General features: G+C 41.4%; 2 protein-coding genes across 7 annotated transcripts in view; both read right to left on the minus strand.

Moving 5' to 3' along the window:
* The window catches only part of LOC306926042 (uncharacterized protein), a 44034-nt gene extending 42460 nt beyond the window's left edge, over positions 1 to 1574 (minus strand). For all 5 annotated transcript variants that reach the window (XM_079505273.1, XM_079505277.1, XM_079505275.1 and 2 more), the window contains exons 1-2: positions 1525 to 1574; positions 974 to 1037 (exon numbers count right to left, since the gene is read on the minus strand). In XM_079505273.1, coding sequence (XP_079361399.1) covers positions 974 to 1037 — 64 coding nt within the window. In that variant the 5' untranslated portion in view covers positions 1525 to 1574. The remainder of the gene's footprint in view (positions 1 to 973; positions 1038 to 1524) is intronic.
* A 12521-nt stretch (positions 1575 to 14095) lies between these two features.
* Positions 14096 to 22575, minus strand: LOC306926041 (uncharacterized protein). 2 transcript variants are annotated; one of them, XM_079505272.1, is made up of 10 exons: positions 22304 to 22575; positions 22133 to 22153; positions 21896 to 21958; positions 21707 to 21718; positions 20997 to 21038; positions 19052 to 19063; positions 18176 to 18205; positions 17156 to 17176; positions 16907 to 16975; positions 14096 to 14469 (listed from the first exon to the last, which is right to left on the minus strand). In XM_079505272.1, exons 1-10 carry the CDS (start codon positions 22442 to 22444, stop codon positions 14443 to 14445), a joined length of 438 nt encoding a protein of 145 aa, XP_079361398.1. In that variant the 5' UTR covers positions 22445 to 22575; the 3' UTR covers positions 14096 to 14442. The 2 variants fall into 2 exon arrangements, with proteins under 2 accessions (XP_079361398.1, XP_079361397.1); XM_079505271.1 differs by lacking the exon at positions 21707 to 21718 and having other exon boundaries at positions 21884 to 21958; positions 22304 to 22572.
* Positions 22576 to 23274: the final 699 nt, after the last annotated feature.

Consider the following 23274-nt stretch of genomic DNA (forward strand, 5'->3'; position numbering starts at 1 on the left):
TGGCAACCATATATGGAGGTGTGACGGACGGACGCGAGATGCAGGATTTCATACTAGTAAATGTGACCTCCGGTCGCAATAAACCGAAAATACATTTTCAGGTAGGTGACACAATTTCAGCCAATCAGGAGAGAGTAGCCATTAATCAGCTTTTTTTTATAGTGTGCAGTTTGAATTTTCTCCGCTTATTTCTTTGTGTCATCACTTACAATTCCACTTGTTTAATCTGTATCCTGACTGTGTTCTCTATCCTGATTGGATAAAATTGTATCCAGACTTTTCATCCTAATAAGAAAGCTGGAGAGCATGGTACTGAACAAACACGCTATATAAATGACTATCACAATATAGAGCTTTTTAACACGTATTTTAACCAATGCAAATCAAGCCTACTGAATGCCCAGTGGTGAAAAAAGTACTCAATTGTTTTACTTAAGTAAAAGTACCAATACTGCAATTTAGAACTACTTCGTTACAAGTAAAAGTAAGGAATTGAAAATGTACTTGAGTAAAAGTACAAAAGTATCTGCATCAAATTGTACTTAAACTAGGACTACTAAAAGTAAAAGTACTCATTGTGCAGAATGTGCCATTTCACAAGTTCAAAATGTGTACAAAATCTATTGAAAATAGCAGATCTACAAGCTCACAATGAGTCGCGTTGCGAGTTTGCGACGCATTGTGAGCTTGTAGATGGGCTATTTTCAAATGGCCGAAATGTATAGGGTTGAAGTGGTTAATGTATGTTTTCTAATCAAAATTAAAATCGCCAAAGTAACTCAAGTTTTCAAATGATTGTAGTGGAGTAAAAGTACACATTTTGGCTCTGAGATGTAGTGGAGTAGAAGTAAAAGTATTGGAAATTGGATATACTCAAGTAAAGTACAAATACCTCAAAATTGTACTTAAGTATACAGTACTTAAGTAAAAGTACTTAGTAACTTTCCACCACTGTGAATGCCTCTGTACATACCTTCACAGTGGCTCAGAGACAGGACAGCCAGTATGGAGATGGAGATCAGGAAACACAGCTTCATCTAGTAACAGTAATAATAGTCAAATAAAATAATAATAAGAACATTGTATTTCATAACAACAATACTACAAAAAACTATTACGTTTATGTTTGAAAATCTACAGAAAACTGTTTTGATTCCGTCATGTCGTTTGATTGTAGTAGTAGTAGTAGTATAGTGTGCTCTATGCCAAACTACAATCAACTAGTTTCAGTGTTGGAAAAAGTACTCACATGTGTAAAGTCTGGTATTAAAAATCTACTTGAGTAAAAGTACAAAGGTATTGGCATTAAAATGTACTTAAAGTACTCATTAGGCAGAATGTCCCATTTCAAGTTTTCAAAATCTTTTGAAAATAGCCAAAATACATTGAGCTTTAGTGGTTAAAATAATAAAATCTAAATCTAAAAGTAACTATAGTAACTAAAGTTTTCAAATAGTTGTAGTGTAAAGTACTTGAAAAATTGTACTAAATGAGTCAGAACTACACAACAGAAAATGGGCTCACCGTTTCAAAAATGTTGTCCTGTTGGCTTGTTGCTTCTGAGATGAATCTAAATCAGATCCTGGCAAGAGAATATGGAGTTGGACTTATAAACGCTCAACAAAACAACAATGTGACCTTGCCATGATGCTATGGTCACGGGTATGTGAGTCATAACAGATACAAAAGTAAATACAAGGTTTGATATAGAAAACGTGATGTTCTCCAATGTCGATGAGATGTGCTTAAATCAATAGAATAGCAAGTATAAACCTAGACCTCGGGCAGGTGGGGTCATCAATACCTCCGTACACCAGTGGTGGAAAGTAACTAAGTACATTTACTTAAGTACTACTTAAGTACTTTACTTGAGTAAGTCCAATTTTCTGTACTTTAACTTCTACTCCACTACATTTCAGAGGCAATTAAATATTGTATACTTTCACACCACTATAATTATTTGACAACTTTAGTTACTAGTTACTTCACTTCAGTCCTATATACACTTCGCCCATTTGGAAATAGCAGATCTATAAACTCGCTTGTAGATCTGCTATTTTCAAACCAGTTTTAGACTTTTTTTCACATTTGAAAAACAGGACATTCTGAATAATGAGTACTTTTACTTTTGATACTGTGGTAAATATTGGACACCCCCGAGTCCTTGTACCGAGACTTGACTAAAAACTGAGAGAAAGTTGAGACAGCAGACAGCAGCTTGATGTTTCCTCAGGCTCAGATGGTCATTTATTAGCAAGGCTTCCGCTGCCAGCAAGTGGCAGTGGGCCCCAAAATGACCATCCACACGTATAATGACCGGACCAACTGAATTATCATAACGTAGTGGCAGTTTACAGGCATAGAGGTGAAGAAGAGAGGCGTGTTCAATGCCTCTCTGAAGGCAATTTGATTAACAATTTGCTCCTGGCCCATCAACAAAACCCCTTTTACAGATTACCCCAGGAACAAGTCAGGACAGTCCTGCAGGAACCATATAACACAATAATTGTAATCTTGGTGGCACTTCACCTAGCTTTTGAATACAGTTAAGAACAGGCCTTGGGATACACTTGGCTTGTATAAATAGGCCAGACAGGCCAGACCTATAGGCTTCACACGGTGCACATTTGTCCAAGAATAAGAGATAGGGCCTATCGCGTTGCGTGTTCGAGTCATGACAACCTTTGTTGCGTGTCTCTCCCCTTCTCTCTCTCTCTCTCTCTCTCTCTCTCTCTCTTTCCTGTCTATCTTCACTTGATACTATATCAATAAAGGCAGAAAAGCCAAAAACAAATCTTTAAAAAGAAAAAAAGGAGATATGTTGAATTATATGGTTCCAAATACCGTACAGTACATTTGTACTTTTACTACAGTACATTTTGAATGCAGTACTTCTACTTGTAGTATCTACATTGCAGTATTGCTACTTTTACTTGAGTAAACAATGCGAGTACCGTACTTTGTCCATCACTGCCGTACACAAACGTGTCTGTGGCAAAGACTTGGTCTTGTCTGTGGCATTTTTTATTTTATTTTTACACACTTTATTTTTTATTTTTTAAGATATATTTTTGGGCTTTTTCTGCCTTTATTGGACAGTGTACAGTATGGTGACAGGCTGCCTTAGCAGCCTTTAGTGCCCGGACCGCTATACTAGCCGCCCAGGCACACACACTTTATAATGTTATTGTTTTGAATGTCAGAATATGACACGTACTCTTTACCATGACACTATTGCACATTAGGAGGCCAAGTAGTAGGCTACTAGTGGTTCTCAAATGTTTTATTTGAAAGGACCCCCGAGTGTACAAATGGACCCATAAGGGTCAATTTGGTTCAACTTGCAGGTTGAGAACCACATGCTTTGACAAGCCTGTGTGTGGTACAGTCGTTCTGCCATGAGCACAAGGAATGTTACAAGGACAAGCTGTACCATATACAATAGCTATCAGGCCTAAGAGGGCTATATCTTTTCTCAGAGGCACTAAGGCAGGGGTGTCCAAACTGTTTTCAATGGGGGCCAGATTAGAAAACATGAAAACACCCAAGGGCCAACTAGTGTACATCTCTTACCTATCGTAATTTACTTTCGGACCATAATAAAGTCACAGGCTACAAATGCATTGCATTTCAACCATTTTATTTCATCAATATCAAAAGGTCATTCATCATAATGAATGTAATCTGATTTGCAAGATAAAACAAGATACAAGATAAAGATAAAACAAATAGTAGAAATAGTTTTTTAAAAAAAATAGCCCTTATGACTATAAGGGCTCTATTTCCGTCAGTGCTTTTACCTGTACTGCGACAATGCCCACAAGTCAGCCAATGCCCGCAAATTACGGATATAGCAGCTTGTGTTATCCCTAAATGGTACCTTGGTGCAGCGTTACCCGCTATTATATCCATTATGCTGACACGACACCATTATTTGCATGGGCGTGTTGGCACGCTTTCCCCAAAATTGCTATTGTGGCCATACACATTTGGGAAAGCGCATAGCAGAGTTTAAAAGCACCCGTAAACTGTAATCCCAAATCCGTTTGGCGGCATGCCTGCAATGGAGCATAAGCAGCGAGTGCATTCTCCGGCAGCAGCAATGAGACTCTGCGCTCCCGGGGGGAGGGGCGGAACCTGCCGGAGAAGGTGGGTGGATTGTGACAGCTTCGTTCCGCGGCACTGTCGGTCCATTCCGTTCGGCAGCCGCCGCTCCAGACGCCGCAACTGCCGGTAACAGCCGCGGCGCTGCCGGGGGGAGGGGCGGCATCTGCCAGGGAAGCTGGGGGGATTATGACACTCGACTGCTGCTCACTTCCACGGCAGTGCGTTTGGTCCGACATGCGTTGCATCGTGCTTGCGGTTACGGTTAGGGTTTGGGGTAGAGTAGTTTTTCCACCACTGGCTCTTGCAGCCGATCAAGAACACGCCACCCGTCTCCTCACAGCTGATCAAGAACACGCCACCCGTCTCCTCACAGCTGATCCAGAACACCACCACCCGTCTCCTCACAGCCGATCCAGAACACCGCCACCCGTCTCCTCACAGCTGATCCAGAACACCGCCACCCGTCTCCTCACAGCCGATCCAGAACACCGCCACCCGTCTCCTCACAGCCGATCCAGAACACCACCACCCGTCTCCTCACAGCCGATCCAGAACACCACCACCCGTCTCCTCACAGCCGATCCAGAACATCGCCACCCGTCTCCTCAGAGCCGATCCAGAACACCGTCACCCGTCTCCTCACAGGAAAAAAAGAAGCGAGACCATATCACTGCAGCCTCGCTCCATTGGCTCCCTGTCTGCTTCCCAATTGACTTTAAGATTTCAACATGCTTTTGAAATGGGTTGGCACCCTTTCCCAGCCAGAGCCTTGAGATCAGCGACCAAAAAAAAGAACTAGGGGTCATCAGGCCTTTTCCGCAGCTGCCCCAAAGTATAATTTGCGCATACATATCAAATCTTCCCAGTCGATAGTTACTACATGTATGTATATTGTTCTATTGTTATTATCGTACGTTCAGCTAGACTTGCTAAGCCCATTTTACAGTGACACCACTCGTGCTCTATAGCTGTGCCATCTTGACTCTCACATGAGAGAGTTTTGTGTGTGTGTGTGTGTGTGTGTGTGTGCGTGCGTGCGTGCGTGCGTGCGTGCGTGCGTGCGTGCGTGCGTGCGTGTAACCCTGCCTTTTCAGATGTAACAGCGAGAGTTCATCACATGGTAACGTATAGCCCACCTCATGCGACCCCTGTATGAGGCCCTTAGACGCAAATCCCCCAAGCACGCTGTGGACCGGTCCTCGGAGAGGGACAGCACATTCAGGGCTGCCAAGTACGCTCTATGTCACCATGCTGGCGCACCCGTTGCTCCATCACCACTGACTATGCCGTTGGTGCAGTGCACGAGCAGTGGGTGGATGGCGCTGGCAGGCACGCGCTTTCTTCAGCCGACAGCTGCGTCCCAGCGAGCGCAAGGTACAGCACTCCACCGACGTCGATTCCATGCTCCTGTGCGACGTCTCGCTGGGTCAGCCCAGGCCTGCCGTGCCCTGTGGGTGGCGTCGGCGCGTTTTTGACGCTGTCCATGGGCTCTCTCACCTGGGCAGGAAGCCATCACAAAAACTGGTAGCAGCCAAGTTTGTCTGGCATGGCCTCAAAAAGGATGTACGGGACTGGGTGACCACCTGCGTGACGTGCCAACGCTCCAAAGTGCACCGCCACACTAAAGCCCCCCCTCTGACGCCATTCCTGGTGCCAGGACGGCGTTTCGACCACCTCAACGTGGACCTGATGAGCCCTCTGCCTCCTTCCCATGGCTTCACCCACCTTCTCACCATGGTGGACAGGACAAACCGCTGGCCGGAGGCCGTCCCACTGTCTTCGACGACGACTGCTGATGTTGCCCAGGCTTTCATCGAGACCTAGGTTGCTCGTCTCACCTGTCCAGTGACCGTGGTTCCCAGTTCACGTCTGAGCTGTGGACCGCCGTTGCTGAGGGCCTGGGCACGAAGCTCCACCGCACCACCGCATACCACCCACAGGGAAACGGCATGTTCGAATGTTTTCCTCACGCTATGAAAGCTGCTCTGCGGGCCACCCTCACGGAACAATGCCTGGATCGACAAGCTTCCGTGGGTTATGCTGGGCATCAGGACTGCTCCCAGAGGCGTATCTACAATAAGGCGAGGGCAGGCGTCCGCCTGTCCAAATCCATTTCTGGCCTGGCCAAAATCCATACAATGAGAAAAAAAAGGACAAAAACCAGACCTGATAACTATTAATGGACAGCTGATTGGCCGTTGCGGTAGAGCGCGACCCTCAATCACCCATTGGAATGTAAATGCATGCCTTTCAGCCTTTGTATCCTACTGTCTGGCAGGTATATCTCTTTGAAAACCTTTAGTGCTACGATTGTGCACGGGGAGACGACAATTAACACATGATCTTGCCTGCCCAAAACGTAATTCCTGGATACGCCACTGACTGGAGGATCTCCAGTCCTCATCTGCCGAGTTGGTTTATGGCCAGCCGCTGCGGGTCCCGGGGGATTTCGTCCCCTCCGCCACGACTCCCTGGTCGGCTTCCCGTCAACGTTCCTTGCTTCTGGATCAGGCAATAAATGGGACGTGTCGTCCTGCACACCCAAAGAAAGAAGTAGCATTATCAAATATCAATCCATCATTTCCTGCTATTCCTACAAACGAAAAATAAATTGAAATTAAAATGAATGTCATGAAACCTTTAATACAGTGGTTCTCAACCTTTTCAGGCCATGACCCCCCAAAAGAAATCATAAGTTTTACTCTTATGTACAAGTCACAAGATGTAACAATAAAGTACAACATTGAACCTTGAAGGTATTAAAAAGGTCTTCAAATTCCTTACATTTTCACTTCACTGTCATCTGGAGACCACCCAAAATAATGTGGAGACCGTCCTGGGGGTCCCAACATACGGGTTGAGAACCACAAGCTTCAATACATGAGTGGACAAGGGAGACACATTGAGTTTGGACAGGCCTGTGGTACAGTAGTTCCTGCACGAGGACAAGCAATGTTACAAGGACAAGCTGTACCATAAACAATAGCTATCAGGCCTAAGAGGGCTATATCTTGCTCTCAGAGGCACTAAGGCAGGGGTGTCCAAACTTTTTTCAATGGGAGACATCTTGACTCTTATGTCATATATACTTATCATAGCCGGGGCACAAGGATGAATAGCAGAAGATAAACAACATAATGTACTGGAAATAAACGTGTGATACATATTGTCTGCAGTGTCATCTCGTTGGATGATTATACACTATTGTCAACAACTTGGCACGTACCAAAGTACATACCCTCAGTGTTTTCGTTTATTACATAAAAATGCATAATATAAAAAGTTAAAATGTTCAGGTTGGAATTCTTCATGCTGCAGGCTGGCATATGTCCATTTATGTTATTAGGATTTATTATATGTAACATTATTTTCGGTACATTATGACGTAAGAGCCAAGATGTCTATAGGCCTGATAACTATTGTTGATTAGCCTCGCGTTGCGATACTAATAATATAACACTGCGTTGAGACAATATGCATTGTTTGGTACAGTTTGTCCACCACTCTGTACACCAAACCTACAGACAAGAATAGTCTTTTACATGCCACTAGTGCACACCCCCCTGCTTTGAAGAAAGGTTTGCCATATTTCAGATTTTGAAAAAGAGAGAGACATCGTGTACAGAAACTTTGTTGAAAGAGGGTACCCCAAAAAATGGCTTGACTCTGCTTTAACTAAATTGAATAATCCAAACCAGGTTGCACAGACTAAAAATAAACATTCATGTGCCTGCATCACTACCTATAATCCTTTGAGCAATGATATACGTAGCATCATAGAGAAACACTGGCATGTTTTGTCAGCTGATCCTGAAGGTTCCAAAGTGTTCACTGACCCTCCTCTTTTCTCTCATTATGGATGGAGTCACCGGCTTCTACCCTTGTCTACATTGTGTGGCCTGTAAAAACTCCAAGAAAATGAACACATTTACAAGTGCAGTTACTATAACAAACAATACACTATCAGACAATTTGTAAATTGTAGTTCTTCTAATGTAGTCTACATGATTTCATGCAAATGCAATCTACAGTATGTAGGCAAAACATCCAGGGCAGTACGCACACGCATCATAGAACACATGAGTGCCATTAGATGCAATGACATCAAATCTCCTGTCGCAAGACATTTAATGGAAGCCGGTCACTCCATAGCAGATCTGTCGTTCACAGTTATTGAACAAGTTAAGAAATCTAGAAGAGGGGGTGATTTCTTTTTTATTTACAGTCTGTCAATCCGGGTGGCTTGAACAAAGATCTCTCACTCCAGTGCTACCTATAGAGAAGTTATTTTCAAAAAGTGTTTTGTATAAGACTGTCAAAATGTGGTGTATGCTGTACTCATGTTTCCTATATAACTGTATGAACTATCTATTCTGTAATGTCCACGCCCCACCATCAGGTGATGTCACCAATTAGTAATTCTCAGCACCTGAGCTGTATTGTTTGATCTCTTTAAGAGCAAGTTCTTTGTCTGTGAAAATCATATAGCACTGACGAACGTCTTAGGACCGAAAAGTTTGCTTTTTAATTGCACTTTGAGCACAGAGCACTTTATGAGCATGATAAAATAAAAGGAAAAATGTTTCCCTAAGTCTCAGTCTATAGAAGTTTTTACTTAAAGTTTTCCTCACAGTTTGTCCTTGTAACAGAACAGTATAACCATGGTCTGATTCCTTGTGCTCTTGGCAGAACGACTGTACCACAGGCCTGTACTAATAATTATTGTACATCTCCCCAGTCCGCTCATGTTTTAAAGCACAACCACCACCACCTTTTAAGCAATGCCTCTGACCCCATAATTTCATACTATTAATTTACCAGTGAATTTCACTACACAACCCTAGGGGACACGGCGAGAACATGCAAACTCCACACAGAAAGGCCCTTTTGCCAACTCCACCTAGGGTATGGGCGCTAATGACGCGGAGGAGAGAACACGCCAACAGGCGTTCGTCTTACGGTGCGCGTGGACGATATCACTACTGTTGGAGTTAAATTGGACTTAAAAACAGCTATGGTTGGGGATTTCCTGGAATTTTATTCCAGCTTTGTGGTGCATAATAGTGCAATAAAAAAACATCACAGCCAATATCCGGTCTAATATCAGGGTATAAGGATATAATATGACGTGATCGGCTCCGATTTCCGATCACGTGATCGGATTGGGACTCCTTAAAAGGGTAGTGTAAGTGATATTTTGTGGTTAAAACAAAAGGATTTTTAAATCACTATATTCTGATAGTAATCATGGCTATAGAGTGTTTGTTCAGTAGACCGTAGACGTCTCCTTGTCTCTTTACTAAACAGAAAATACATTTTCAGGTATATGTGACACATTTTCAGACAATCAGGAGAGAGTAGCTTTTCATGAGCTTAATTTTTTATAGTGTTCCAGTTCCAATATTGTCTGCTCATATCTTTGTGTCATCACTTACAATTCCACGTGTTTCATCTGCATCCTGACTGCGTTCTCTATCCGGATTGGATAAAATTGCTATCCCAGTTTCAGTTTCGGTTTTCTGAAAATGCATTTTCTGTTTAATGAAAAGCTGGAGAGACATGGAGACTCCTCTTACTGCAGCAAACACTTTTTAACACTTATTTTAACTAAAATGGTAAATGGTAAATGGTGCATTTATATAGCACCTTTATCCAAGGCGCTTTACATAGATTGTGCATTACATTCACACACATTCATACACCGATTGCGGCAGAAGCCATGCAAGGCACCAACCAGCACATCGGGAGCAATTTGGGGTTCAGTGTCTTGCCCAAGGACACTTCGACATGTAGACAGGAGGAGCCGGGATTCGAACCGCCGACCCATGGATCATTGGATGACCTGCTCTACCTGCTCTACCTCCTGAGCCACAGTCGCCCTAAACTAAAGAAAATCTCTTACACATTACAGAGACTATGAAAATATATTTTAATTTGATTATATCAACCATATTATTGACCTTGATTTATCTTCTCTTTGAAAGAGTATAGGCCTACCTACTGTATTGACCTTGACTTATCTGCTCCGTGAAGGAAAACCTACTGTAGCATACGGTCCTTTTTCCTTGACTCTCATTCTCTGACAGAGACAGTATAGACAGACACTCATTACAGCCCATGTGTTATACTGTATCTTATCATTTGATGCCCCCCTCTGGCCACAATCAATATTACATCAGAGCACATGCACCCCTTTGTGTATACTGTTACTGTATATGCTAAAACATCTATGAATGAGTGCAGGAAGGCATTCTGTTTTACATTTCTGGGTAGGCCACACCATCCTAAACGAGTGCAGAGGTTTTTGTGAGCAATAGCCTACTTAAAGGCAGCTAAAACAAGTTTGCAGCAGCAAGTATACCTACTATTGCTGCTGCAAACTAGTATTTTTACTTCATTTGAGCTAGTGTTTATAATAATATAGAGTGACTGTTAGTGCATGGTAGCGCATATTATTTACATTCTTATAACTAGACAAATAGTGATATTTAAACGCATATATACCACCTGACCTGCTGGGGTTTATTTTTTGATTGATTGATGTCTTTATTGATCATGAAATAAAATCATCACTGTCACATATGTTACAAACATCGGACCCACCGTCCACAATGCACAAAAGCATACAGCATTGTCTGTTTGTGTGAACACAAACACGATGATTTGATTTGCTGATCACCCCATAGCGTAGATTTGATTGGCTGAGCATATTGAGTATAAAAGTGAGGGCAGAAAAGTGAAGTGATTGGCCGGCATGACATTTGTGATGATTCATTTGATTGAATGATCACGGAATGTGATGTAGCCTACGTATGATGATGTATGATATAAGAGCGCCCCTCACTTCACACGAGTGTGATTTTTCTCTTCTAAGTGGTCCGTACTAGACGTGGTGCATGGAGGTATTGCATGCATGATGTATTTAGTAGGCTGGATGTGTTGATTTTGCACTGGTCGAGTCATTATTAGGACATTATGATGGACCATTGGTATAAAAAAAAACAAAAAAAAAACAGTGGAAATACACATGGATAATACACATGGATGCATATAGAAAATGTTCCCATACAAAGCACTATCTTAGCCCATATCCCACCCAATACAACAGTGGTCCCCAGGTTGATTCTAAGTCAGGGTGGTGGTCCCTCGTTCATAACCACCCGTGTCATAAAAAGACTAGGTCTCGCTGTATTGCTCAGGCTGCACTGCAGTGTCTATTCATGGGCGCGAACCCACTACTGAGCGGCACGGGGGCTTTGACCTGCTCCGTTTCCGACCTGGGCCGGTTCACCCCTCCTTAGACAACCTGGTGGTCCCGGACTCCCCCGGGAGCTCCATATCGATACCGAACTTAGTGCGGACACCCGATCGACATAGTCCACTGCAGCTCAGAACTCCTGAGCTCAAACGATCCGCCAGCCTCAGCCTCCCGGTAGCTTGGATTACAGGCGCACGCCACTGCGCCCGGCGAGAAGCAGAGACACTTCTAGGGCTTTTAACTTTGAGAATCATTACGTCATTCATTGGTGATACTGCGCTCGTCACTGCCATCTAGACGGTGGTGTTAACCTGCTGCGGGTTTGGAAACAAAGTAGTGTGGAAAGTACTCACATGTTTTACTAAAAGTAATTAGCAATGTACAAACACTCTCAGCGGCGTCAACTTTGGGTTTGCCTGAGGGCTTGGGCACTCACTGAAAAAATAATAAACCAAATAGCACCCACTGAGATTAAGGCTGAAGATCCCCTCCCCCTGGTCATTTTGTCACGTAGGCACACACCTTTACGGTGTTCACAGAACAGGTATTCAAATGCTAATACGGTGGCTTTGTTCCAGTGACCGCACGGTTCATTCACACTCCGTCTCCTGCAGCAACACAACACTAACACGGTCAGCGGAGAGGCTGCTGTCTGTGTACCGTCGGCCCGTCTGTAAAGAGCCATGACTTGAGACTTGACAAACAGAGCCATCTCAGCCAAAATACAATTTAATTATTTACTGTTGATCATGCTGAAATGTTGAAACAAGATGCTGAAACAATTGAATGTGTTCATTAATTGTTGTGATTAACTGAAAGCGTGCACCATTTATTAGCAAACTGTAAATTATAAAGTATACCAAACAAATGTTTTTTTCCCCCGCTGCGGCGCGGGGGGGGGGGGGGGGCGGGGGGGGGAGGCGGGGCCGGGGGGCACCCACTGCCGTTATAGGAACCTGCCGCCCCTGAACACTCTGGTGCAAGTAAAAGCCCAAAATTCAAAATGTAGGCCTATTTGAATAAAAGTAGCTATTTGTAGCCTACTTACAAATAGCATTTCTACATACTTTAGAAAGTCGGAGCAGCCAGCCAGTCTACTAATGCAGAATGTCCTTGTCCCATTTCCCAAGTTTTCAAATGTCCATCCATCCATGAGATGAGATGAGATACTTTATTAATCCCTGAAGGGAAATTGAAGCGCTACAGCAGCAGAGCGACACATAAATCAAGCTGAACAAACAAAAAAACAGTAAACACAAATAAACACAAGTGGACATAGGCCTAAACACACTAGACCAGGACCACACGCAAACTTTGGGGAGGCAGTTCTTATGCATTACATTATAGTCTGACGGCAGGGTAACAGTAACCTGACTCCGCCAGATGGGGCAGCAGAGAGTACACTGGGTTCCCCCCTCCTGCTCCCATCTGGGAACTCTCAGGCAGACTTGATGCCCGGCCACAAAACGGCCTGGCCAATCAGCGGTACCCAGTACCCAGTGTACTCTCTGCTGCCCCATCTGGCGGAGTCATCTGACGGCTCGCCCCAAGCCGTGGATAGCTCGCCCCCAAAGCGTGGATAGCTCGCCCCCAAAGCGTGGAATGGAAATTCCATTCTGGAAAGGTGTTCCATTCCTCCATTGTTACTGAAATTAGTTGTTGTTGTTGTTGTTGTTGTACTATGCTGTGGCAGTCCATTCTGGAAAGGTGTTCCATTCCTCCATTACTGAAATTAGTTGTTGTTGTTGTTGTTGTTGTACTATTGTTGTACTATTCTATGTCTGCCTAAAAGTACAGTACTTGTTAGAGTTAAAGATTTAGCTGGGGACCTGGAGTCTGTGAAATCTTTCACAGACTTACAGCGCCACCAACAGGTGGATTTTTGAAAATGACTCAAATCATGAAGGCAGCTTACGTGGAATCTTTCACAGACTTTCATAGGCTACTAGGCTGAGGAATATATCCCACCCTTTTCACATTGGCCAGTTACAGCGCCACCAACAGGTGGATTTTGAAAATGACTCAAATCATGAAGATTTTAGGCTGAGACATATATATATATATATTCACTCAAATAAATGGTTACATTCCTACAGTTGATCTGTTGTTGTTGTTGTAGTAAGGACCCAGCACACTCAAACCAAAGAGGCTGTTCGCCACACGTATCAAACACCAATCAAGCACATGTTTGGTCGTTTTTTTAGGCCACCACAATGCTTTTCCAATGGGAGTCACATGGTTTGACCAAACATTTTTGTTTGATGAGGGGGCAGGGGCAGAACACTGCCAGCAATCAGCAATCAAACACAAATGTTTGGTCAAACCATGTGACTCCCATTGGAAAAGCATTGTGGCGGCCTAAAAAAACAAAAAAACTACCAAACATTTGCTTGATTGGTGTTTGATACGTTTGAATGAGGCCTTATTAGGCCATATTCACACGTATCAAACGCAATCAAACAAATGTTTGGTCGTTTTTTTGTTTTAATATTATATAACATCACACCAAGTTTGATGAGGTAGTATTGCTTTGTATTGCTTTGTTGTATTGCTTTGTTTTCAAATGTTAAGGTTTTCTTAATTTCCTGAACATTTTATATTTTTAATTTTCTAAAAAAGGAACATTTTGGAGTTAGGTCCAACAGCAGAGATATGAAAGAAAAAAACAACATAAATGTATTATGTATTATGTATTATTGACACATTGTACCAAAAAAGAAATCAGACATCTTCTCTTAACCTGAAGCTTATTTCAATTTATTAAGCTGACATGACAGAACATTTTAATCATAACATTTAGATCTATAGACCAATTATTTGTTTACAAACATGGGGACTGGGCACACGGGTGACTGTTTCATGTAATCAATTCCCAACAGCAACTGAAAGTTTGATGGGGCATTTTTTTCCCATTGCATCTTACGAGAGGAAGGGTTCTTCTGCTGCCGGTATGCGCGCGCATGCTGTTTCTTATCAGTGTGACGTCGTCTGTCGGGGTGTCATATATACTCTAAGGTCCATACTCCATCCAAAGGTAGTCTTCGCTGTAGTCTTCCGGCGGCGTCTCTTCCGAGTTTTTAGACAGCTGGTGGTGGATGGAAAAGCTGGAAAAGGTGGAAGCTTAATTAGTATCATACATCATCATACATCGCATTCCGTGCTCAGCCAATCAAGTAAAAGTATCAATACTGCAATGTCGAAATACAAGTAAAATTCAGAAAATCTAAATGTACTTGAGTAAAAGTACAAATGTATTGGTATCAAAAGTACTTAACCCTAGAACACCAAACACGGGTGATTTTCACCCGGACACTTATATTTTTGTAATTTTCATAATGTTGCTGATGGCTGAGGTGGATGGGTCTTTCAGTAGCTTCATGATGCTCAGTGACATCATAATGTTGCTGATGTCTGAGGTGGATGGGTCTTTCAGTAGCTTCATGATGCTCAGTGACATCATAATGTTGCTGATGTCTGAGGTGGGTGGGTCTTTCAGTAGCTTCATGATGCTCAGTGACATCATAATGTTGCTGATGTCTGAGGTGGATGGGTCTTTCAGTAGCTTCATGATGACATTATGAGGTTATTCTGCTTTATTGTTCCTATACATGTTATTATTTTTATGAAGTGAAATGTGACATGTGATACCGACTATTTGTAAAATAGTATTCTTTCCTATGAGAAAAGTAACAGATTTCATTGTGAACCGTTTTATTTTGTCAGTTACCTTTTGTGGCATCTATATATAAATATACAAACTATAACCCTACGATCCCGCTTATTTTTTTCCTTAGTTAATAATTTTCCCTAATGCACAAAGGGCGATTGTTACAACATCATAGAAGGTAGCTTTGTTTCCCTGTCCACATCCCTAGAAAAACTACAGGCAGGTGTTCGGGTGAATTTCACCCGTGTCTAGTGATAGTGTGATAGAGAAAAATCCCACACACTCACAATGGACTTTTATTTTATTTTTTTCTTCACTGGACCATTCTCACATGTCCTAGAAATGGGTGGACCAAAGGAGAAGTTCCAAACTTCATTTATCTTCTTTTAGGAATATTTTTAAAATACTATTTTAATAACTATTTTTCATTTTTTTGTGATAAGTCATGATGAAATATTAAAGAAGAGTAGCTCAAGTTGCCATATATTGCTGTATTGCAATATATTTTGATGAGAAATATTTGTTATGGAATATTTTACATTGTGTAAAATATACCCGTGTTTAGTGATGGTGTATCAAAAAAACATGTAGAAAGTAGTCATTATGCAGAATGTCCCATTTCACAAGTTTTCAAATGTATGCAATGTATACAAATAATTTCAAATGGCCAAAATGTATACATAGCTGAAGTGGTTAGTTTATGTTTTGTATAATAATTAAGTATCTAGTAACTAAAGGTTTCAAATAATTTCAGTGGAGTAAAAGTACCTCTGAGATGTAATGGAGTAGAAGTAAAATTACTGGAAATTGTAAATAATACTGTAAATTAAAAGTTCCTCAAAGGTGTATTTACGTAGCCTACAGTACTAGAGTAAATGTATTTAGTCAGATTTTACGGGGGCCAGTTTCGAATTGCAGCCATCCCTAGGTGCCCTTTGAGAGCGGTTTTGAAGGAGTCAAGGGATTTGCATGTCTTAATGACTGTTGGTAGGGCGTTCCACATTTTGGTGGCATAGGAGCGAAAATAATTTAGTCCCTTGTTTGTGCCGAATCTGGGTTGTACATGGTTCGTTGCACTCCCTCTGGTGTTGTGGGTGTGGACTTCGTTAACATTAAGGAAGTATCTAGACAGGTACATGGGTATCTTGGTGGAGTATCGAATCTTGTGGACCAGACCCATTGCAAGATGCTGTACTAGTGTCGTCGACCCTAAGCCATTCCAGTCTGTCAAAGTTGGCAGGGGTGAGGTGGGTTCGGGGGGTGAGGCCAAGTAGTATGCTTGTTGGATGAATGTTGTGTAGTGTCATGGCCGCCCCAATGCATTTCCAATGGGAGTCACATGGTTTGACACAACATTTGTGTTGTATGAGGGGGAGGGGCGCAGTCGAAACACAGTCGAAAGCCATACAACAGCTTGTAGTCCAAAATGTGGACTACAAACCATGTGACTTCCATTGGAAATGCATTGGGGCGGCCATGACACTACACAACATTCATCCAACAATCATACAGCAATGCAGTAAAGGTCTGAGTGAGGCCTAATGATGCTTTGTTGTGCAATAGTGTCATGCACTAAAAATAGCTGATCTACAAACTCACAGCCTGTTGCAGATGCAGTAGATCTGCTATTTTTGGTGCATCACACCGTCGTAAGAAGGGAACTAGACTGCTCTGTGTGCTTGTTACATTGATATGTTGTGCTTCTGCTGGTTTGACAACCATTGATAGCTAAGATTGTACTGAATGTCAACCATTCATTTTGTGTGATAGCTAACATTGTACTTGTCTGATAGTCATTGTGTATTATATTGAAGTAGCCTGTATACTACTTGTTAGTCATTCATTAAACTGAACAGCAGAACATATTGACTCACCTCCGTAATGTAATTCGGTGACAAGAAAGCTTCCACAGAAACAAGACTGGCATTAAGTGAGTGGATCTCCTGAAAACAGAATGAAGAGTTGGAGTGATAAAGGATCAACAAAGACCAGCACAATTATGTTGCCTTACATTTGTGCTGGTGTTGTGCTGGAGTTCATGTGTTACATGTGTATATTTGAAGTACCCTACCTACTAGTAGTTAGCCATTCGTTAAACTGGACAGCAGAACATATTGACTCACCTCCCAAATTGCTGTGGTATCCTGACAACAGAATGAAGAGTTGGTGTTATAAAGGCTCAACAGAGACCCTCAACAATGTTTACGTGTTTACGTGTATACAGTATAGGCCTACTAGTTGTCATTTGTTAAACTGAACAGAAGCAGAACAGATTGACTCACCGCATTCACATACATACATACATATATACATACATACGTACGTACGTACGTGCGAGCGTGCGTGCGTGCGTGCGTGCGTGCGTGCACACACACACACACACACACACACACACACACACACACACACACACACACACACACACACACACACATACATACATACATACATACAGATTTTAAATATATGAAGGTATTGTAGGCTGGGATTTTACAAAAAAGCCCCCCTTTTAAATACATACATACATACAGACATACAGACATACATACTTATAAGGTATGCCATCTGGTGGCTAATGAACCAAACACATTCTCAGAAGTTGAAGCAGTTTTAGAGGACCCACTTTTAGGCCAGTGCAACAGAGCATGCTTTTGCCTTTTTTTAAAACCTTACCCATTTTAACCAAATACATACATACATACATACATACATACATACATACATACATACATACATACATACATACATACATACATACATACATACATACATACATACAGGTACATACATACTTCATTCGCACATATACTGTATAACTTCACACGCGCGCGCGCGCACACACACACACACACACACACACACACACACACACACACACACACACACACACACACACACACACACACACACACACACACACACACACATACACACACACACACACACACACACACACACACACACACACACACACACACACACGTACAAGCCGTCGTACATGTCCTGACACAATAATGAAGAGTTGGAGTTATAAAGGCTCAACAGAGACCAGCAAAAAAATGAATTGTGTACACAGTATGTGAAGTACTAGTAACTACTTGTTAATCATTTGTTAAACTGAACAGCAGAACATATTGACTCACCTTCTGACTGGCTTTACGTTCCTGGATCTCCTGACAACAGAATGAAGAGTTGGAGTGATAATATACAGGCCAATAGGGTATATCCTTCTCTGTAGTATTATTTAATTATATCGTTATAATTATAGTTTATTATCTACAAATCACACCCGTGTGAAGTGAGGGGCGCTCTTATCATCGTACATCCTCATACATCATTTCAATCAGGCCGATCACAATCTGCGTCCTCACCTTCGTCTTCAATGTTTGTGTTTACGGTTACGCAAACACTCAAAACTGGCCATTCGTTGTCAATGGCATTTAATGGCATCTTTGTGTTAGGACAATGTTTGTGTTTACACAAACCCTCAAAAGCCCCTCCTAAAAGCCCATACCAAAAATATAATAATAAAGGGGAAAAAAATCCCCCATGGGATTTGAACCTATGATTTGAACACATTGGGTTGGTTTGAGAGCCAAGCATGCCAACTCATCAAGCTATTGCACAGGTACAAATAGCAATCAATGAAAATAACTCAAATCAAACACAAACACCTCAGTTCAGAAGTAGACCTGTGGCATTTCCATATGCTTTTAACTTGAAATAGAGTCTAGCTTTTAATTTGAAATAGAGCTTCCTGTTCAAGCATTGTGCCCTCCTGTTACAGTACATGCATACTCAACATACCGTACACACTATACGCAACCACACGCACGCACGCACGCACGCACGCACGCACGCACGCACGCACGCACGCACGCACGCACACACACACACACACACACACACACACACTTGAAGTATGCATGTATGTGTTTATGTGTATATACAGTATTTGAAGTATAGGCCTACTAGTTGTCATTTGTTAAACTGAACAGAAGCAGAACAGATTGACTCACCTGTCTCAGTTCCTGACAAAAGAAAAGAAGAGTTGGAGAGTTATAAAGGATCAACAGAGACCAGACATACATACATACATACTTAATTCGCACATATACTGTATATATTTCACTTCGCACGCACGCACGCACGCACGCACGCACGCACGCACGCACGCACGCACGCACGCACGCACGCACGCACGCACACACACACACACACACACACACACACACACACACACACACACACACACACACACACACACACACACACAGACACACACACACAATCTCACACACAAACACACAAACAATCTCAGTCAAAATTATGCCTAAACCCCTATAATCTCACTAAATGTACATCTAAAACTAACCTTAAAGGAGAATTCCATACTAAACGGCTTTCTTACCTTTCTTTGTAGTTGTTACATCCCCACCAAAGAGGTGTTATTTTGTGCAAAAGCTCCTTATTGGCTATTTCCCCTACCATAAGCCCTAAATGAATTGCATTGAATTGAATGGGAATTGAATGGGGCTATGGGGTGTTGTGCTAATTCGCTTATTTCCATCACTCAAAATTATAATTATTTTTGTATATATCCTCTCTTCATAATGTAAATATCCCAAGCGGCACACTTTACTACTTATTTTGATGGAAATAAGCGAATTAGCACAACACCCCATAGCCCCATTCAATTCAATCCAATTCATTGAGGGATTATGGTAGGGGAAATAGCCAATCATTATTTTTTGCACAAAAAAACACCTACTGGACCTCTTTGGTGGGGACATAACGACTACAAAGAAAGGTAAGAAAGCCTTCTAGCATGGAATTCTCCTTTAACCCTAACCTCAGTAAAATTATGCCTATAACCTTAACCGAAAAAAAACGGCCAAATCAAAAAAAAAAAAGAAAAAAAAGAAAACCCTACTGTTCTTAGTGAGACTTTAATCACAAAGCATGGCTACTCATCAAGCCATTGTACAGGCTAGCAAGTCCTCTCACGCTCAATTACCCGTATTGGGCCGAATATAAGATGACTCTGATTATAAGACGACACACATTTTTCAAGACTCATTTGTGGGAAAAAAACATAAACAGTCTAGTACCCGATTACAGTACGACCGGCCCAATTTTTTGGGGGATATTTCCATTGGAAAAAACAAACAAACATATTATTAAATGCAGGCCAAATAGGGTATATCATTCTCTGTAGTATTATTGAATTATATCATTATAATTATAGTTTATTATCTACAATCACACCCGTGTGAAGTGAGGGGCGCTCTTATCATCATACATCATCATTCATCATTTCAATCCGGCCAATCACAATCTGGCCATTCGTTGTCAATGGCATTCAATGTTTGTGTTAGGACAATGTTTGTGTTTACACAAACCCTCAAAAGCCCTTCCTAAAAGCCCATACCAAAAAAAGGGGAAAAGAATCCCCCATGGGATTTTAACCTATGATTTGAACACATTGGGTTGGTTTGAGAGCCAAGCATGCCAACTCATCAAGCTATTGCACAGGTACAAATAGCAATCAATGAAAATAACTCAAAACAAACACAAACACCTCAGTTCAGTTCAGAAGTAGACCTGTGGCATTTTTAACTTGAAATAGAGTCTAGTTTTTAATTTGAAATCGAGCTTCCTGTTCAAGCATTGTGCCCTCCTGTTACAGTACATGCATACTCATACGGTACTCAACACACACACTTGAAGTATGCATGTATGTGTTTATATGTATACAGTATTTGAAGTATATGCCTACTCATTTGTTAAACTGAACAGAAGCAGAACAGATTGACTCACCTCTCTCAGAACCTGACAAAAGAAAAAAAGGAGAGAGTTATAATTAAAGGATCAACAGAGACCAGCAAAAAAATGAATTGTGTACACAGTATGTGAAGTACTAGTAACTACTTGTTAATCATTTGTTAAACTGAACAGCAGAACATATTGACTCACCTTCTGACTGTCTTTAAGTTCCTGGATCTCCTGACAACAGAATGAAGAGTTGGAGTGATAAAGGATCATGTGTTACATGTGTATATTTGAAGTACCCTACTAGTAGTTAGCCATTTGTTAAACTGGACAGCAGAACATATTGACTTCTCCCAAATTGCTGTGGTAGCCTGACAAAATAATTAGTGATGCAAATCAGCAAACACATCCCTATCGGCCGATTTGAGTTGTTTTTAGATTAATCGGCATCGGTTCGATTAATCAATCAGACCGATTCATTAATCAGTCTGTCTTTACAGATAAACAAGCCCAAAGTAACAGCTTGAACAGATCTACAAGCTCACTTAAATATAAAGAAGTATTCAAGGTAAACCTGACTTGCCTAAGCCTGCAGTGCAGACACCTTGTTACATGTATTTTTAGAATGGACAAAATTATTAGAATTTTTCAATACAAAATGAGATCATATTGACATCAGTAATATCGGTTAACGGCCATAACAGCAATTAATTATATCGGATATCAATATCGCCCAAAATATCTCATCGGCACATCCCTAAAAATAATGAAGAGTTGGTGTTATGAAGGCTCTGCAGATACCCACAACAATGTTTACGTGTTTATGTGTATACAGTATTTGAAGTATAGGCCTACTAGTTGTCATGTGTTAAACTGAACAGAAGCAGAACAGATTGACTCACCGCTTTCAGATCCTGACAAAATAAAAGAAGAGTTGGAGAGTTATAAATGCTCAACAGAGACCAGAACAAAATAATTGTGTACCCTATATTTGAAGTACTAGTCATTTAGGTGTGTATTTCATGTAGTAGTTGTTAGTCATTCTGTGTATATGTACTACTGCACATGAACAGCAGAACATATTGACTCACCTCCTTAATGATCAGTATGCTAGTATTAGCAGCATCAAGACGAAGATTAAGTGACTGGAACTCCTGACAACAGCATGAAGAGTTGGAGTGATAAAGGATCAACAAAGACCAGCACAAATGTTGCCTTACATTTGTGCTGGTGTTGTGCTGGAGTTCATGTGTTACATGTGTATATTTGAAGTACCCTACTAGTAGTTAGACATTCGTTAAACTGGACAGCAGAACATATTGACTCACCTGCCAAATTGTTGTGGTAACCTGACAAAATAATGAAGAGTTGGTGTTATAAAGGCTCAACAGAGACCCACAACAATGTTTACGTGTTTATGTGTAGTATACAGTATTCGAAGTATAGGCCTACTAGTTGTCATGTGTTAAACTGAACAGAAGCAGAACAGATTGACTCACCGCTTTCAGATCCTGACAAAATAAAAGAAGAGTTGGAGAGTTATAAATGCTCAACAGAGACCAGACATTTAGGTACTTCACTTGCACATACATATATATTTCATTTACACATACATACTTCACTTGAAGTTGCACATACATACTTCACTTGCACAAGTATAAATACTTAATTTATACATACATACAGTACTTAATTTGCACATATACTGTGTACACACACACACACACACACACACACACACACACACACACACACACACACACACACACACACACACACACACACACACACACACACACACACACACACATACAGTATTTTAAGTATAGGCCTACTAGTTGTCATGTGTTAAACTGAACAGAAGCAGAACAGATTGACTCACCTCTCTCAGTTCCTGACAAAAGAAAAGAAGAGTTGGAGAGTTATAAAGGATCAACAGAGACCAGAACAAAATAATTGTGTACCCTATATTTGAAGTACTACTCATTTATGTGTCTATTTCATGTAGTAGGAGTTGTTAGTCATTTTGTGTATACTATATGCACTACTTGTTGTCAGTACTAGTTCATGTGTGTACTTAGTCTTGTGTGTGTCTATTTGACCTTGTGTTGTGTTGCTGTGTCAGTTCACTGTGTGGTACTGAAGTCAGTTAGTTGTGTTGTGTTGTGTTAAGTTTAAAAATTGTGAACTATCACTTTAAGACCTTTTAAGGCCTCGGACAAAGCCAACTGGGATGGTGACAACTCATGACAATAAACACAATCTTTTGATCCGAACAAATAATTAGAAAGAAGAAAAACAACAAAAAAAGTGTTGTACCCTGCCCCTTTTTTCTTCTTTCTATTTCGTCGGGTTAAGACTGCTCTATAGTCTATAGTTATCTTTCACAATGGGTTCACGTTACCTCTATTTGATGGTTCAGGTAATGGATAGTATTCACGATCGAAGCACCTTTGAAAGTAAAATAATA

Source organism: Electrona antarctica (assembly GCF_951216825.1).
Source record: "Electrona antarctica genome assembly, chromosome: 7".
In the NCBI taxonomy this organism is placed as follows: domain Eukaryota; kingdom Metazoa; phylum Chordata; class Actinopteri; order Myctophiformes; family Myctophidae; genus Electrona; species Electrona antarctica.

Coding starts and splice junctions, on each gene's coding strand:
- LOC306926041 (XM_079505272.1), bottom strand. CDS start 22,444: ATGTATGTGCAACTTCAAGTGAAGTATGTATGTGTAAATGAAATATAT. Junction 21,959..22,132: donor TTACCACAACAATTTGGCAG/GTGAGTCAATAT, acceptor TGCTGTTGTCAG/GAGTTCCAGTCACTTAATCT. Junction 16,976..17,155: donor ATACCACAGCAATTTGGGAG/GTGAGTCAATAT, acceptor TTCTGTTTTCAG/GAGATCCACTCACTTAATGC.